This window comes from Pongo abelii, chromosome 11 (genome assembly GCF_028885655.2).
Source record: "Pongo abelii isolate AG06213 chromosome 11, NHGRI_mPonAbe1-v2.0_pri, whole genome shotgun sequence".
In the NCBI taxonomy this organism is placed as follows: Eukaryota; Metazoa; Chordata; class Mammalia; order Primates; family Hominidae; genus Pongo; species Pongo abelii.
Window position 1 is genome coordinate 141,864,100 of NC_071996.2, and position 17,828 is coordinate 141,881,927.

General features: G+C 48.2%; 1 protein-coding gene across 14 annotated transcripts in view; it reads left to right on the forward strand.

Annotated features, from left to right (window-relative positions):
- The first annotated feature begins 4,806 nt into the window (after positions 1–4,806).
- Positions 4,807–17,828, forward strand: part of TRAF3IP1 (TRAF3 interacting protein 1) — a 78,361-nt gene continuing 65,339 nt past the window's right edge. For 7 of the 14 annotated variants that reach the window (XM_054550081.2, XM_009238319.4, XM_009238320.4 and 4 more), the window contains exons 1-6: positions 4,808–5,056; positions 9,658–9,726; positions 10,159–10,320; positions 13,019–13,162; positions 13,259–13,675; positions 17,156–17,227. In XM_054550081.2, the coding sequence (XP_054406056.1) occupies positions 4,934–5,056; positions 9,658–9,726; positions 10,159–10,320; positions 13,019–13,162; positions 13,259–13,675; positions 17,156–17,227 (987 nt within the window). In that variant the 5' untranslated portion in view covers positions 4,808–4,933. Of the gene's footprint in view, positions 5,057–9,657; positions 9,727–10,158; positions 10,321–13,018; positions 13,163–13,258; positions 13,676–17,155; positions 17,228–17,828 lie in introns of all 14 variants that reach the window. The other 7 variants (XM_054550084.2, XM_063713194.1, XM_054550086.2 and 4 more) reach the window with 2 other exon arrangements.

Below are 17,828 nucleotides of genomic sequence, written 5' to 3' on the forward strand. Positions count from 1 at the left end.
TGAAGGAATGAAGGGAGCTAACAGCATTCTCCATGTTCATGGGAAGTGTTAGTTTCACTGGGTGGGGGATGTTGGCAAATGACAGGGCAGTATGGAAACTGTTTTGTTTTTCTTTATGGGGTTTGATGAACCATTTAATTAATGCTTGTTCTTGGGAAGGAGGTATGTGTGTGATAAGGACACGTGTGGACAATCAGGAGAAGAACAGGAATTTGGGAGCCCTAGAAGGAGCGTGATTCAGTGATTCAATGTCCACCATCATCCTGGACTGTTCCGAGGGACTGCAGTGCCAAATGTCACAGTGGACTGTCCTGCTGAGGTCCTTGGGATGGTGTGAGTCTGGACTGGAGACCATATACTCTGGGAAGTGTAGTGCTGAGAGAAAGGGGATGGATGGAAGATCACAAAAACTTCTGTGGGTTGGGAGTGGAGTTTCCAGAGTCAGGAAGATTTCATGAGGCAGGAGTCAGAGGCTGGTGGTGCTCTGGCCAAGGAGCAGGGTTATAAATGGAGAGCAGCCAAGATGGAATCCCTCTGAGGGTGCAACTCTTTGGGAGCTTGTTTTCCCCACAGAGCATGAGATGGTTCTATATGGTGAGTGTCGTTAAATTCCCTCTATCATGGGCTGTCTCTCTCTTAGGTGTCTCCCAGCCTCTCGGCCGAGTCTCACACAGCCAGCCCACCTGCAAGGTACAGTACGGGAGGAAGCAAGGCCAACAGTTAGAAGGAGATGAGCCCTGGCCCCTTTCATCTGGCCTCTGCCTAGGTGACCAAAGCTCACTTGGTCCTGGATATAGTTAGCAGCATGAGGAGTGATGTTCCTAGCACCAGTGGACAGCATGGATGCTGCCTTCTAGAAGGTCTTAACTCCCCATTAAATCCCCAGCACTCAGACAGTAATCCATACATAGCAGTGATTCAGTAAATGCTTGAATGATACTTGATGTGGTATCTTCACTAGAGATATATGAATATTTAGCAAGGGCAGGGAAATTGCTCAAAATCACTAATCACTACAGAAATGTAAATAGGAACCATAACAAGACACCATTCCACACCCGTAGAAAGATGAACGTTAAAAAAGACGGACAGGGGCCGGGCGCAGTGGCTCACGCCTGTAATCCCAGCACTTTGGGAGGCTGAGGTGGGCAGATCACGAGGTCAGGAGATTGAGACCATCCTGGCCAACATGGTGAAACCCTGTCTCTACTAAAAAATACAAAAAATTATCTGGGTGTGGTGGCAGGTACCTGTAGTCCCAGCTACTCAGGAAGCTGAGGCAGGAGAATGGCATGAACACAGGAGGCAGAGCTTGCAGTGAGCCGAGATGGTGCCACTGCACTCCAGCGTGGGCGACAGAGCAAGACTCTGTCTGCAGGGTGGCTGGGGGGTGCAGGTGGGAAGACTGACAGGCTGGGCGCAATGGCTCACACCTGTAATCCCAGCACTTTGGGAGGCCAAGGCGGGCAGATCACCTGAGGTCAGGAGTTTGAGACCAACCTGGCCAACATGGTGAAACCCCGTCTCTACTGACAATACAAAAATTAGCTGGGTGTGGTGGTGGGTGCCTGTAATCCCAGTTACTCAGGAGGCTGAAGCAGGAGAATCATTTGAACCCAGGAAACGGAGGTTGCAGTAAGCTGAGATCATGCCACTACACTCCAGCCTGGGCAACAGAGCAACACTCCATCTCAAAAAAAAAAAAAAAGAAGAAGAAGAAGAAAAACAAAAAGATTGACAATACTAGATGTTGGCAGGGAGATGGAGTAACTTGGGATTCAATATATTGCTGGTGGGAATGAATGATGATGCAGCCACTTTAAAAACAGCATGGTAGTATTTGTAGAGTTAAACATATTCTTACCATACAACCCAACAATTCCAGTACAAGAGAAATGAAAACTTTCACAATGACTTGTAAGTGAATGGTCATAGTAGCAATTTTTTTTTTTTTTGAGACAGTCTCACTCTGTCACCCAAGCTGGAGTTCAGTAACACGATCTCAGCTCACTGCAACCTCTGCCTCCCAGATTCAAACATTTCTTGTGCCTCAGCCTCCTGAGTAGCTGGAATTACAGATGCACACCACCACAACTGGCTAATTTTTGTATTTTTAGTAGAGACGGGGTTTCACCATGTTGGCCAGCCTGGTCCTGAATCCCTGACCTCAAGTGATCTGCCCACCTTGGCCTCCTGAAGTGCTGGGATTACAGGTGTGAGCCACCATGCCGGGCCAGCAGCATTATTCATAAAAAATAAAAAACTGAAAGCAACCCAAATGTCCATCAACTGATGAATAAACAAATTATACTATGGAATACCATTCAGCCATAAAAAGGAATGGCATATTAATATACGTGTAACAACATGAATGACTCTCAAAAATATTATAAGAGAAATAATGAAATACAAGACTATGTACTGTATGATTCCATTTATATGAAATTCTAGAAGAGGCAAAATTATAATGACAGAAACCAGATTAGTGGCTGCCTGGGGCCAGGGTGGGGAAGGAGATGGGCTGCAAATAAGCAGCAAGAAATGTTTTAGGGTGCAGGGACTATTCTATATTTTGATTGTGGTGGTAACATAATTGTATATAATTACCAAAATGTATCAACCTGCACACTTAAAATGTGTGAATTTTATTGTAGGTAAATAATAAAATATAAATTTTAGGCAAAAGAGACCCCCACATCTAGATATACCATGTGCAAACTTCTGGCAAACCAATAATAAAAATAAAATCTTGAAGGCAGCCAGAAACAATAGACAGAAGAACAAAGAATTACAGAAGACTTTTATTCAGAAACTACGCAAGCCAGAAGTCAATGGAGTAACATCCTTAAAGTACTGAAAAACAAAAACAAAAACAGTCAATCTAGAATGCTACACTTTTCTTTTTGTTTGTTTTTGTTTTTTAAAGACAGAGTCTTGCTCTGTTGCCCAGGCAGGAGCGCAGTGGTGCCATGTGGGCTCACTGCAACCTCCGCCCCCTGGGTTCAAGTGATTCTTGTGCCTCAGCCTTCCAAGTAGCTGGGGTTACAGGCACACAACACTATGCTCAGCTAATTTTTATATTTTTAGTAGAGACAGGGTTTCACCATGTTAGCCAGGCTGGTCTCAAACTCCTGATCTTAAGTGATCTGCCTGCCTCAACCTCCCAAAGTACTGGGATTATAGGCGTAAGCCACTGCACCCCTAGAATTCTTTTTTTTTTTTTTTTGAGACAGAGTCTCACTGTCACCCAGGATGGATTGCAGTGGCATGATCTCGGCTCACTGCAAGCTCTGTCTCCTGGGTTCAAGTGATTCTCCTGCCTTAGCCTCCCTAGTAGCTGGGATTACAGGTGCCCACCTCCACACCCGGCTAATATTTTGTATTTTAAATAGAGACCGGGTTTCACCATGTTGGTCAGGCTGGTCTCGAACTCCTGACCTCAGGTATCTACCCGCCTCGGCCTCCCAACCCTAGAATCCTATACTTCTATGCTTAATAAATATTTGTGGCTGAATGTATTGGAGGTGTTTATAGGGGAGACATGGAAGGAAAACTATAAAAATGCAATTTAGTATTTGTTGATAAACCATATAGCCTGGCTGGCATTGAAATTGGTTGTCTGTATAACTTCTCCATTACCAACTGAACTGTGCTAGAAGAAATATTAAAGGAAGTTCTTCAGACAAGAGGGGTATGACACCAGATGGCGATTTAGATCTCCACAAAAAATGAGGAGGCCTGAAAATGGTAAAAATGAAGGTCAATTTAAAAGTTATAATGGGGGCGGGCGCGCACGCCTGTAATAATACCAGCACTTTGGGAGGCCGATGCGGGCGGATTGCCTGAGAGGTCAGGAGTTCCAGACCAGCCTGGCCAACATGGTGAAACCCCGTCTCTACTAATAATACAAAAGCGAGGCTGGTGTGGTGTCGGGGGCCTGAAGTCCCAGCTATTCATGAGGCTGAGGCAGGAGAATCACTTGAACCTGGGAGTTGGAGGTTGCTGTGAGCCAAGATCACGCCACTGCACTCCAGCCTGGGAGACAGAGTCAGACTTCGTCTCAAAAAAAAAAAAAAAAAAAAGTTATAACGGTGTGTTCACTAGAAGAACTACAGACTCCAGAGCTCTCAAATCGCTGGAAGGATTTCTGCGGTGGGCCTGTGCATGATGAACAGAGGACAGGTGGGAAAGAACCACAGACACCTAGTAGGACAACGGGACATGGCTTTGTCCCGGTTTCAGAGCACCGACACAGCATTTAGTCACCATTTACCTTTCTGGGAGGTGGGTTAGGCAGGGGGCACACTAGCCCTGCTTTGTAGGAACAGAAGTGGAGTCTCAGAGAAAACAAGTGACTTGCCCAAGAAGCCTTATTAAGTACCAGCCAGGACAGCGTATTTTCTATTCCGTGTGTTTTGGGATAACTTAGTGCCTTCCCCTCCGATGAACCAGTGCCTGCGAAAGCCCCTGAGATTTGGGAAACAGGCGGCACAGATCTTGGAGGTTACTCTGTTCTAAATCAGTCCTCAGGCAGTCGCCTCTAACGCGAGCGAACACCCGCTTCCCGAGGCCGTCGCTCGGCAGAGGAGGGGCCAGGCCCCCGATCCCAGATCCCGCTCCCCCGCCCCGCCGCGCTCCGCCTGCGCGGGCACAGCCGCCCTCCCGCAAACCTCTCCCGCGGAACCCCCAGTCCTGCCTGCGCGGCCGCTGGAAGGCGGGCAGGGGGCGGGGCGCCGCGGCGCGTCCGTTGCTAAGGCCGCGCAGCCCTAGTGACCGAACGCCCTGCGGCGGCCGCGCAGGCGCTGTGGTGGGCTCCGGTGCACTGTGGGATGGAAACCGGAGCGGCGCGTCCTGGCGGGACCGGGCGGCGGCGGCGGGGCCGGCGGCGGCCAGGGACCCGGGCCTAGGCTCGGCCGGGCCGGCTGACGCCGTCATGAACGCGGCGGTGGTGAGGCGGACGCAGGAGGCGCTGGGGAAGGTGATTCGGAGGCCGCCGCTGACAGAGAAGCTGCTGAGCAAGCCCCCGTTCCGCTACCTGCACGACATCATCACGGAGGTGGGCGCCGGGGGCCGGGCCCGGCCAGGTGCGGGTCGGGATTCCGGTGGGCGCCGAGGTCAGGGCCCGGGCCGGGTGGCGCCGGGTGCGAGCCGGGCTCGGGCTCGGGCTCAGGTGCGGGTCGGGGGCCGGGGCTGGGCCGGAGTCGGGGCCCGGGCCCGGTGTGAACTGGGTGTGGGCCGGGCGTGGGGTGCAGGTCGGGGGCCGGGTTAGGGCCGAGTGTGGACCGGGTGTGGGCCGGGCTCGGGGTGCAGGTCGGGGACCGGTTCAGGGCCGGGCGCAGGGTGCGGGTCGGGGGCCGGGGTCAGTTCCGGGGTCGGGGCGAGAGTTCTGTGCGGCCCCTGCCCGGGAGCCCGGCCTGTAGGCCCAATTCCGCGGCGCCCTCCGTGAGGAAGTCCTGCCCCTCCCCCGGCTCCGGGCCGCCGCTTACAAGGACGCTCCGGGTCCTCAGGGAGCATTGCTATTTCTTCCCTGCCTGCCCGTGTATCTCCTTAGAGTGCATCTTCCATTATTCCTGGCAGAGCTGCTTCTGTGACTCCTGCCTCGTCTAACCTTGCAGAACCCCTCTCGCTTGCCCTGAAGTATGTAGCACGTGGAAGGCACTCCCTAAATCCTGGGAGAATGGAAATAATATATTTTATACAACCCTTCTGCCCCAAAGTTTCCCTCCATACCACATTTTGGGTGCTTAATAAATGCCTGCGGGTGAATTTAGTGGAGGTGGTTGTAGGGAGACTTGGCAGGAAAAACTGTAACAGAGCTGCACACCCTGCCCTAAATTGAGATTGGTGGTCTCTGTAGCTTTTCCCCACTTGCGGATGGTGTGCTCCTCAGTGCCGGAGACCCTGGCTTGCTTATTAGCATGGCTCTGGTGATCTGCACTGGGTAAGGTACATAGAAATTGCACAACAAACATCCCCTGTTGAGTGGGACCTGTCAAGGCTCGTGGTAACTCCCTGGTAACTCTCAGGAGCGTCACTGCAGCGGGCGCAGCACCCATTTCCATGGTGGACCCAAGGGCATGTGGGAACTCAGAGGTGTGTTTTGGGATTTAGGATTCAGGTTGGACTTGCAGACTTCCGGGGCCTCATGACCTCGCCTGGTGATGGTCCTCAAGCTCTGTTTCTCACTCTTTTCAACAGGTTGGGTGCCTTATTCTTGCACAGACTTTGCTTTACTGGTTCTGCCCTCCTACCTTAGCTTATAACATGTGGTCTCCTGGAGCGTGTGCCTCTGTGTTAAAACAGTGCCTAAAAGTGCTCTCGAATCCACCCACATCCCAAGGCACCACCAGCCCTGGTCATGTCCTCCCAGCTGGTGCAGCACTTACAGCCTGTCCTGGACAATCTGTGGGGAGGGGACCTGCTGTGTGGATAGCCCGGTGAGAGCGGGACAGTGTGCCGCATCACCACCGTCCCGTGAAGTAGGCAGGTACCCGTCCTCTGACCCAGAGGGAACAAGAGCCAGTGTGAGTCCAGCCCACTATAGCTGTGGCTGCCAAAACCTTTATTCTCCCAGTCCTGTCTGCCCCACTGAAATGCAGAGCCCTAGGAGGGAGGCGCAGGGAGTGTGCCTTATCCTTGTGGGGCAGTGATAGCGCTCAGCTCACGGTGGCTGAACAGTCACTACCGCATAGTTGGTCAGAGGAATCCTAATGGGAGAGGAGGAGGAACATGGGCTGGGTGCTGTGGCTCATGCCTGTAATCCCAGCACTCTGGGAGGTCAAGGCGGGCAGATCACTTGAGCCCAGGTGTTCAAGACCAGCCTGGCCAACATGGTAAAACTCCATCTCTACTGAAAATACAAAAATTAGCTGAGTGTGGTGGTGCACCTGTAATCCCAGCTACTCAGGAGGCTGAGTAGGGAAGATTGCTTGAGCCGGGAAGGTTGAGAATGCAGTGAGCCGTGATTGTACCACTGCACTCCAGCCTGGGTGACAGAGTAAGACCCTGTCTCAAAAAAAAAAAAAAAAGGATTGCCTTTTTGGCCAGGTAGATAGGGTGTGTGGAACGAGTTGCATGTTCCCAATTAGGAACGACTGGTCTGCTCTTCTCCCATAGATTTCCTCATCTAATGCCAAAGTTGATTTCTCTCCCTGTGTAAAGATAAATAAATTATCACCTACTTGATAAAGATGTTAGAATGACTGACATATTGGAAAGGATTTTCAGATAATAGGTGGAGAGCCTCTTATGAAAATGCTTCACTGTCCTGAATATTATACACACATTACTATTTAGTATTTTAGCTATAGCTAAACTAACCACCCCGTTTCATTAAGCTAAGTGTGGATCCTGTGACATTAATGTCTCTTGTCACTTACAGTTATTGCTCACAATTTTTTCTTTTTTTTTTTTAAGAGGGAGTCTTACTCTGTTGCCCAGGCTGGAGTGCAGTAACACAATCTCCACTCACTGCAACTTACGCCTCCCAGGTTCAAGCAATTCTCCTGTTTCAGCCTCCTGAGTAGCTGGGACTACAGGCACATGTCACCATGCCCAACTAATTTTTGTATTTTTAGTAGAGATGGGGTTTCGCCATGTTGGCCAGGCTGATCTCGAATTTCTGACCTCAGGTGATCTGCCTGCCTCGGATCCTAAAGTGCCAGGATTACAGGTGTGAGCTACTGCACCCAGCCTATTGCTCACAATTTTAACTGCCAGCATCCTGGGAAAACCTCAACAGGGACAAAATGAAAATGTTCCAGGAATGTTAAATGCAGGATGCTCTTAATATTCTACCTGTCATCTCAAGAAAAACAGTAGCATAGCTCTTACATAGTGTGGTGTGGAATGAAAACTCCTAGATTCATTAATACCTAACTTGATGCAAATTAAGGAGTTGTGGCTTGATTCCAGAGAGGGCTCTCATTAGGGTGGGACTGTCTTGTTTTTAAAACACGTCTCCCCCTAATAAATATGCTTTATTAGCTGACCTAGGATATGTGGCTGTGGGCATACCTGTCTTTACCATGTACCATGCAGGCTGCTGGTAAGGGTCCTGGCTATTCAAAATGCTTGTTGCTACAAATTGTATTGATTTTACAGTAACCTACCACATTTCAAAAAACTGCAGTCTGAGACAACCCAGGACCCTGGCTGGGTGTGGGGGTTGAGAGGAACAGAAAAAATAATTGCCCTAAAAGCTGGTTTTAGGGCTAATTAGGAGGTATAGGTTACCTGAGGGAAGGGATGATTGGGGGGAGAACCAAAGCAATGAGGTGTGGAGCCTGCCACCATCTTAAGAAGTGAGTAGTGACATGTGGTGAGGAGAAAGACCCTTGCAGAACTTCTAGTCTTAGAAAACTAGGCTGAGAAATTCCTTTTCTTTTCTTTCTTCCTTTCTTTTTTTTTTTTTTTTTTTTCTGAGACAGAGTCTCACTCTGTTGCCCAGGCTGGAGTCCTGTGGCGTGATTCCGACTCACTCCAACCTCCACCTCCCGGGTTCAAGCAATTCTGTTGCCTCAGCCTCCTGAGTAGCTGGGATTACAGGTGCCCACCACCATGCCTGGCTAATTTTTGTATTTTTAGTAGAGACGGGGTTTCACCTTGTTGGCCAGGCTGGTCTTGAACTCCTGACCTCAAGTGATCCACCCTCCTCGGCCTCCCCAAAGTGCTGGGATTACAGGTGTAAGCCACTGTGCCCAGCTTACAAAAAGAAAAAGTTCCTTTTCTTTTTGGAATCTGTTCCCTCCATTGCACCTGAAGGACTCTTGTAAAATGCCGTTCCAGGTCCTCCTTGTGGTCCTTCGGCTCAGTTCATGTCCCTGAGTGGCTTCACAGGGCCTCTGCACCAGGCCCCGAGTGTCTCTCTGGCCTCAGGCTCCTGTCGTCCTACATTTCTTTTGATCCCTTGCACAGGACTCTGTGGGTCCTGGACCTTGTGTGGACTTTTTTTTTTTTTTTTTTTTTCTGTTTTTTGAGATGGAGTCTGGCTCTGTCGCCAGGCTGGAGTGCAGTGGTACGATCTCGGCTCACTGCAATCTCAGCTTCCTGCTTCAAGTGATTCTCCTGCCTCAGCCTCCAGAGTAGTTGGGACTATAGGCGTGCACCACCACACCCAGCTAATTTTTGTATTTTTAGTGGAGACGGGGTTTCACCATGTTGGCCAGGATGGTCTCGATCTCCTGACCTCGAGATCTGTCCACCGCAGCCTCCCAAAGTGCTGGGATTACAGGTGTGAGCCACCGCGCCCAGCCGTGGGGACTTTCTTATGTCTGGCACGTGCATCCGAAATGTCCGCTTGCCCAAGTCTTCTGTAAACCTGGTCTCCATCTAGGTGTGGTTCCTCCAGGAAGGGCTCCCTGCTACTCCTGCCCCTCCCGGGTTGTGGATTAGGTACCAAGCTGGAGTGCTTCCTTAGTACCTACGTGGTGTCATCTTTACCCGTCTGTCCACACAGCCAGACTAAGTCCTGAGAGGATCTGGCTGGCTTCTGCCCTGCACAGCACGTGTAGTAGACATCAAATATTTCTTAAGTGGATGATTCAAATCTGGGCTGCTAGTCAATTCTGACATCTCCCAAGTGTGGAGTTGAGTGGATGACGCTGATGAGGAGGCTGTCTGTGAGGTGACATGGTGGCCTTTCTTTCTCTCTTGAAGGTGATTAGAATGACTGGTTTCATGAAGGGCCTCTACACGGACGCCGAGATGAAGTCTGATAATGTGAAGGTGGGTTTGAGTCGGGCTTCTCCTGTTGACTCCTCATCTTAACGGATGGGATTTTTTGTAGGCCTGGTAGTGTGGCGTGTGTCATTTCTCTGCTGCGTGTGGTTGGAATACAAGGTCAGTGAATTCATAAATTGATATATATACCCTTTCTCATTTCATTTTCTCATTGTGGCAACTGGATGTCATGCTAGTTTTATTCACTGAAAAATGGGATTAATATTTCAAAGGTTAGTGCTAGCCCATCAATTAATTAAAGGCTTTAATGAATTGTTTTTGTTTTGTCAGTAAAAGTCAGTATTTCTAGATTTGTTATATATCTAAAAACAGCTTTGTATGTAAACAGAAACTATCCTATGCCTGTTGAACATACTGAAGATAATGCACACTCTTCAAAGTATTGTAATATTTGTATTTTCAATGGAAATGTTTCAGGATAAAGATGCAAAAATTAGCTTCCTACAAAAGGCCATAGACGTGGTTGTAATGGTGTCGGGAGAGCCACTGTTGGCCAAACCAGCCCGAATCGTGGCGGGGCATGAGCCTGAAAGAACAAATGAGCTGCTCCAGATAATTGGAAAATGCTGTCTCAACAAGGTACTACTGCTGTCCTGGCATTTTGAACTTAGTACTTGAGTAAAAAATAGTCAGGGGTGAGGGACTCACATGTGTGGGCGGTTTAGGGAAGGAGTTTCAGTGGTGTCTGTCAAACACTGTGCTTTGAATCTGATCCCACCCCTTCTGGAGCCCCAGAGATACAGGAGGAGTAATTTAATACTGAACTATAAAACAAATAAGGGTATGTAATACGCAAGTTCTGCAAGCTTTCAATAGAAAATGGGGAACCCTGAAGGCACACAGTGCCCGGCTGGAGGCTGCAGGCCCAGGCTTCCATGCCCTCTGCCTTTCTCCTTTCGGAGGCTCCCTTGAAGACAGGTGGCTGCTTCCAGCCAGGGCTGCAGTGGCTGTAGGAGCTGCTTTTCTTCTTCCCTGGGTCTTATGGGAGTCTCTGTTCTCTTCCAGCCTCTGGTGTCTGCTTGCCTGTCGCCCTTCCTCTCTCTCTTCCACCCTTTCTCTCTCTCTCTCGGTTGCTGTTTCAGTTGTATGGGGAGTAGATTTTTTCCTTCTTGAGCTTTTCACTGTGGGCTAGAAACTTGGGTGTCAGGCCTTAGGCTTCTCTGGTTAGGTCCAGCCTGGGCCGTGTTTGCCCAAATGTTAGAGAAGGTCTTTCCCCAGGGTCTTCCTTCTTTTGAAGGCCGAGTAGTGCCCCATGGAGGAGCAGGTTGGACTTGTATTGAGAGTATAATTAATACAGTTTTTCACATACCTAGTGGGTGGTTGGCTGGGGGCTAACCTTAAATGTGACCCAAATGGGAACAGGTAGGTTTCAGCCCCCTCAACAGCAGTGGGTTGTGGAGGTGCATAGTGGTATCAGGCTGACTCCTAGGAGCCCCCCCCCAGTGCAGGTCCAGCATGCAAACTTAGAGACTTGGAAGCAGATCTTGCCAGTACACTGGCCTCTGTCCCTAGGCTCCCCAGCTCCTCTTCCCGGGTCCTTTATGTTTTTCATCTTTCTAAAAAGCACATCTGGCGCCTGTCTCCTCTGCTGAATCTTCTCCGGCTTCCAGTAGCCTCGGGGCTGGGCCAGCTCCATGGCACAGCTTGTGAGGCTGCTAGAGACCTGCTGCTACTTCTCTCCCTTCAGATCCTTCTCTCGTTTCCCATACCTGAGCCCTCCATTCCAGTCGCCACGCACCCCTGCATTCGGCCCTGGCCTGCTGTCTCCCGTCGGCCTCTTGCCCTGGTGCCTGCTGGCTTCTTGGTGCCTGAGCTGCCTTCCTCCTCCAGCCTCACCCAGCAGCAATGTGGCGTCTGTGAGTGCTTCCTTGAGCCTGGGCCTCTCCTCCCTCCCAGGCTGACTTATGTGCGCCTGTAGGCTTCCTATAGGCTGTTGTTTAATTGTTGTGTTTATCTGTGTCCCCAGTACACGGTGTGTCTTTGGCCTAAATGGAGCCTGGCCCACGGCAGTCACTCAGCGTGTGCTTGTGGAGTGAGTGTGTGAGTGAGTGGGACTCCTGACTGAGGTGTCCTACACTCTGGATGGCTGTCAGGGATGCTGGAGAAGGAATTTTTGCATTTGATGGGGCTTGAATCAGATCAGTGGTTTTTTCCCCATAATTTTATTATTGTGTTAAAGTCCATATAACATAAAATTTGCCATCTTAACCATGTTGAAGTGTTCACTTCAGTGCTGGTAAATTCATTCATGTGCAGCCATCACCACCTTCCGTCTCCAGGACCCTTCTTGCAAAACAGACTCTGTCCCCATGAAACACTAACTTCCTCTTCTCCCATACCCCGGCCCCTGGCATCCTCCATTCTACTTTCTGTCTCTATGAATCTGACTATTCTAGGAACCTCGGATAAGTGGGGTCATAGAGTGTTTGTCCTTTTTTTGACTGGCTTATTTCACTTAATATAATGTTCTCAAGGTTTATCCATGTTGTGGCATGTATCACAATTTCATCCCTTTTTAGGGCTGAATAATATTCCATTGTAATGGATATACCATATTTTGTCTATCCGCTCAACTGTCAATGGTACAGTTTGCTCCCACATTTTAGCTATTATGAATAATACTGCTATGAACATGGTATACAAATATCTCTTCAAGACCCTGTTTTCCATTTTTTTGGATAAATACCCAGAAGGGGAATTATTGGGTCATATGGTAAATCTGTGCCTAATTTTTTGAGGAACTGTTATACTATTTTCCATAATGGCTGCATCATTTTACATTTCCATCAACAGTGCATGAGAGTTTTAATTTCTCCTTATCCTTGCCAATGCTTGTTGTTTTGTGTTGTTTTTTTTTTTTTAGGAGCAGCCATCCTAATGGGTGTGAGGTGGTTAGATAAAATCTTAAGGCACTTATGGCTGGGATTCTACGATCCCGTTAGAAGTTTAAGGTATTTGTAGTAGAGTTGCATGGGTCAGCTTTATTGACCTTGAACACACACATTCACATTTGACAGCTTGGGTAGACTTGAACCAGGATTCATTTGGCTTGGGTGGATGCTACTGTTAGTGACCAAAGTGCTGAAAGTAATAGTTATCAAGATATGCTGTGCTTTGTATGTGATAATAACATGTTCAAAAAATATTTTATCCTTTGAGTTTCATTGTAGACAGAGAATCTGTCTCATGCGCTATCTTTGAATGGCAATGTTCTATTTGTTATGTGTGCGGATCTCATTTCACCTAACACCTCATTTCCTTCCATTTGGACAACAAGCTCTCTAGTGATGATGCGGTGCGGAGGGTTTTAGCTGGAGAGAAGGGAGAAGTGAAAGGCCGGGCCTCACTGACCTCAAGATCTCAGGAATTGGACAATAAGGATGTGCGAGAAGAAGAGTCCAGAGTTCACAAAAATACAGAGGTGAATTCCAAGTCGCACATCTTTGAAAATGAAATAGTGAGTCTTTTTGTAGTTTAGGTAAAAACATTCATAAATGATTTTATTTTTATTTCGTAGGATAGAGGAGACTCTGAAATAAAAGAGAGAAGTACAAGCAGAGATCGAAAACAGAAGGAAGTATTGAAAGAAGACCGCAAGCCAAAAGAAAAGGACAAGGACAAGGAGAAGGCCAAGGAGAATGGCGGAAACAGACACAGAGAAGGGGAGAGAGAAAGAGCCAAAGCCCGGGCCAGGCCAGACAGCGAGCGACAGAAAGACAGAGGCAACAGGGAGCGGGACAGAGACTCCGAGCGCGAGAAGGAGACAGAGAGAAAGAGTGAGGGGGGGAAAGAGAAGGAGAGACTGAGAGACAGGGACCGAGAGCGTGACCGGGACAAAGGGAAGGACAGGGACAGACGGAGAGTGAAAAACGGGGAGCACTCCCGGGACCCGGACAGGGAGAAGAACAGAGAGCACGACAAACCTGAGAAAAAGGTAAAGTCTTGCTGAAAACCTCGCCTTTCGCTTAGCAAGAGTTTGTGGTGGTCTCAAACATGATTTTTATCTTTCTTACAATATGACTAGAAGACGGTTTTCTTTTATACCTATTTAAAATGATGACAATCTTGGATTCTCAATAGAAACCCAAAGAGATACTTATTTCTTGTCAGTTGTGTTTTGGGTTTTTTGTTCATCCCCTAATAGAAGTTTATTGTTCAGCCAATCATTTATTAAGGCATTATTCAGTGACTTTTTAACCATTTCCTACTTCAGTCCAGGGAGAATTCTGCTGGATTATAAGCTCCCTAAAGGCAAAAGCCAGAGATTTCACTCATATTCACTGTTGGATGCCCAGTCTGATAGAGTGTCTGACACATGGCAGCTTTGCAGTAAATATTTGGTGGTGGAATGGATTGAGCATCCAGGCAAGGGGTGATGGGCTTTTCAGATCATGAAACACTGGATGGAATTGATCAATTGATAGTGGTTTCTGAGGTCTCCCTTTATGGAATTTTGATCTGGGAGTGGTAGAAGATAATTTGAAGGGGGAAGTCAGGAAAATATTAAATGCTTGCTCTTTTTAGGGTTTAATGATTCCCCACCAGGCATGTAGAGAAATCAACGTTTTTCAGAGTTTGAGCTGATTTGCCAAGTTGCTCTTGTCCTTGTCTCGCAGGTGTTTTAAGATGTGTTGCTTCTCCCGTGCGTGTCGTTTGTGTCGTTTGTGTCGTTTGTGTCACTCTCAGTATTGCTCTGAAGGCTTTGGAGCAGCCTCCACCTTAGCATTGCAAGCAGTGTTTATGCGCAGTCTGAGTTGTGCATGTGGTGTCTTTAGGAGCATGGACGTTGCTCAGTTATTAAGGATTAGGGCTGCTTTCAAGGGCTTTTAGGCATTAGCAGATAAGTACAATAAGACCTGAGTTTACTGTAATTATTGTTTAATTAAATTTTCAGGTAAATTTAGGGTTTGCCAGAAAATCCTGTTGGTTTCAAACTGTTTTCTAAATGTGTGAATTCTTTCTGGACCCACCATGTGTGTTGGGGACATTTTCCCAGACACCCATTCTTTGGGGGATGTCAAATTGTAAAGCATCCTGCGAAGATGTTGGAAATCATCTTGTCTCCAGCTGCTAGGAAGGAGGACACTGAAGTTGGGAAGGGATCCAGATCTGCCCAGTTGATCCGGCTGGGCAGTGAGGGGCAGGGCCTGAGCTGGTGCCATGGCCTCTTCCTCCCGGGACAGCCATCTTGTCTTGTGGCACTGCGTCTCAGGGTGTGCCTGCCCAGGAGAGGGGGGTGGACACCACAGGACTGACCCTGAGGGAATCCTGTAAACCAGGCTTTCCTGTGGGGGTCAGTACAAGCCCGTTTCGCGATCTGTGGGTCACAGTGGGATGTGGGGTGCCTATCGGGCAAGATTGTGGTTTTGTTAGTAATTGAACATAGTGTTCTACAAGGCACTTCGGAGTTTTACTATTTAAAATGTCACTCTTTCCCCTTCCATTGCACATCCTGGAGTAATGTACCCTATGATATGTGTCATAACCTGGCTTTCCTTATGAGTCTTAGAAATTACAAAGACATTCCCCATCTTTTGCTCCTTTTTAGAGGTGTAAGAAAAAGTATTTTTCATGGACCTGATTTTTCTGAGGCACCAGTATATTCGGGTGTATTTTGCTGTGCATAAGGCAGCCTAGGATGGGGCCAACCTTCCTCAGCTCGCAAGGTCTTCGGATTGAGGGTCCCCACGTTATGTTCCCTAAAACTGCTAATGAGGTGACTGGCTTTTTAAGTAGAGAGAAACCATTCCAAAGAAATTCTTAGAGGCTTGGCCGGGCATGGTGGCTCACGCTTGTAATCCCAGCACTTTGGGAGGCCGAGGCAGGTGGATCATGAGGTCAAGAGATTGAGACCATCCTGGCCAACACAGTGATGAAACCCCATCTCCACTAAAAAAAAAAAAAAAAAAATACAAAAATTAGCTGGGTGTGGTGGCACGTGCCTGTAGTCCCAGCTACTCAGGAGGCTGAGGCAGGAGAATTGTTTGAACTCGGGAGGCGGAGGTTGCGGTGAGCCGACATCACGCCACTGCACTCCAGCCTGGGTGACAGAGCGAGACTCCGTCTCAAACAACAACAACAACAAAAAGAAATTCTTAGAGGCTGATATTTGGGAACATATCAGAGCCAAGTATAACAGTGGTTTTGTTTAAAAACATCTGAGACCATGGCGAAGTGATTTTTTCCTACTCGAGGCTGGTGCTTACTTGGCTGCCGTGAGATTTGCTTGGATCTCGCATGGTAGTTTTGCTTGCCAGGCTCTTCTGTGGACAATCTGGGGGCTTCTTCATTGAGCCGCATAGGTCTGGGAGGCAGCTGCATCCTTTCCTCTGGTAAAAAGCGCCAGGCAGGTGTGAGCTGCTGTGAGGCGCCTCCCAAGGAACCCCTGTTCCCAGGGACCTTAGTGACGTCTACGCTGGGGAGGCAAGAGACTCAAGTTCTAACCCCAGTTCTGCCTCAGTCATTCTTTATCCTCTTCCCCATTTTATTTCTGTCTAGTAGAGAGGCTGATGAGATCCTAGGCTACCTCATGGGCTTTTGCGAAGAAGAGGTGAAACAGTAGATATGAAAACACTTGGAACATTAAGAGTGCAGTTGAGAGGCCAGGTGCTAGTTTAGACTGGCCATGTGGGGGTCCCGGGCCCCCCCTTAACTGCCTCTTTTATGGATAGCACATGCGCAGTGCCCAGCTTGCAGTCATGGGTAATTACTGCTGATACAATCTGATACCTTCATAATTAACTTATGAGGACATTGAATTGTTGAAATATTGAACAGGCATTCTTTGCTTTTCAGTCTTCCTAGAGGAAAATCTCAATGAATATAATCGTTCTACTCCTTCTACTCTGAGATATGTCTTCTGGAGAAGTGATTTAAGGCGTGAGATGAGATGGTGTTTACGGTTTTCATGTAGTTTATGTTATGAGAATGCTTTCCTCACTTAAAGTCTGAAGCCTTTGCGTAAAAAGCATTGCCCCATTCTGTTAATAAAGTTAGCCCGTGATCAGCAGAGGTGGCTAGGAGCAGTTTCTCCGTGGGTGTTGGAGGTTTATATTGTTCATTCCCTCCCTCGCTTCCAGATCCCCAGGTTTCACTGCGTTATGTTTCCAGGAAGTTCGATGTGGCATAGGGATTTGTGTTCCGTGTAGCTTCCTGAGAGGCAGGAGTATTTGAAGTCCTTGCCCACCTACTCTGCCCTTATGGGAAGAGATCTCCCTGCTATTGGCTTGGAAGACTCTTGGGGAACGCAGGCAGCAGTAACAATCGTGGCAATCAGAGCTGGACTGGTGATGTGGTGTTCTCATGGGAAGAATGATTTCACTGTTGGTCAGTGTTATAGAAAATATCTTGGCATATTTTTAGATGTTACGGATTGGAATAATTCTAAAGTTTGAATTTTTTTTTTTTTTAATAGTCAGCAAGCTCAGGGGAGATGTCTAAAAAGTTGTCAGATGGAACTTCTAAAGACTCCAAGGCTGAAACAGAGGTAAACTTTAAAAAATAACTTTAAGAGATGTCAACTTGTAGCTGTGTTGAAATAGTGAATGCTGTGTGCTCCCCGGGTCCACTGAGGCATGGAAGGAGCACATGGTCTGGGCCTATCTGTAATAGGTCCATTTTATTTGGTTGTAAAAGTAATGAGTTAAATGCTTTACCTCCTGGTAAAATAGATGGGTGTGTGTATTCTCTAATTTTCTGGGGGGCACTCCTGGGTTTACTTCTGCCTTTATATGACAAGTGTGATGTGTGGTGTGATAGGGTTATCGTTTTGGGGAGAAGTGGGAGGTGGCACTCAGGATGAGTCTGGAAGAGGCAGGCGTAAGTCACCAGGAAGATGGGGCCAGTGGGAGGGACCCCTCCAACCTCTGGTTGGCCTGTTCAGGACTCCGCGACGCATTTCCTGGGGCTGGGTATGGTAGAAGCTCATCGTCTCCACGTGGGCCATCTTGTGGAGGTTACACTCATCCCAAGCAGTAGGGGCCACTGAGAGGCTGAAGCCAACTTTCGTAATCCAATTCGCATTTCAGGAGGTATTCAGGAGGTTGCAGGGGAGATGGGTTAGGCATAGAGTAGAGGCTGGGAGGCCA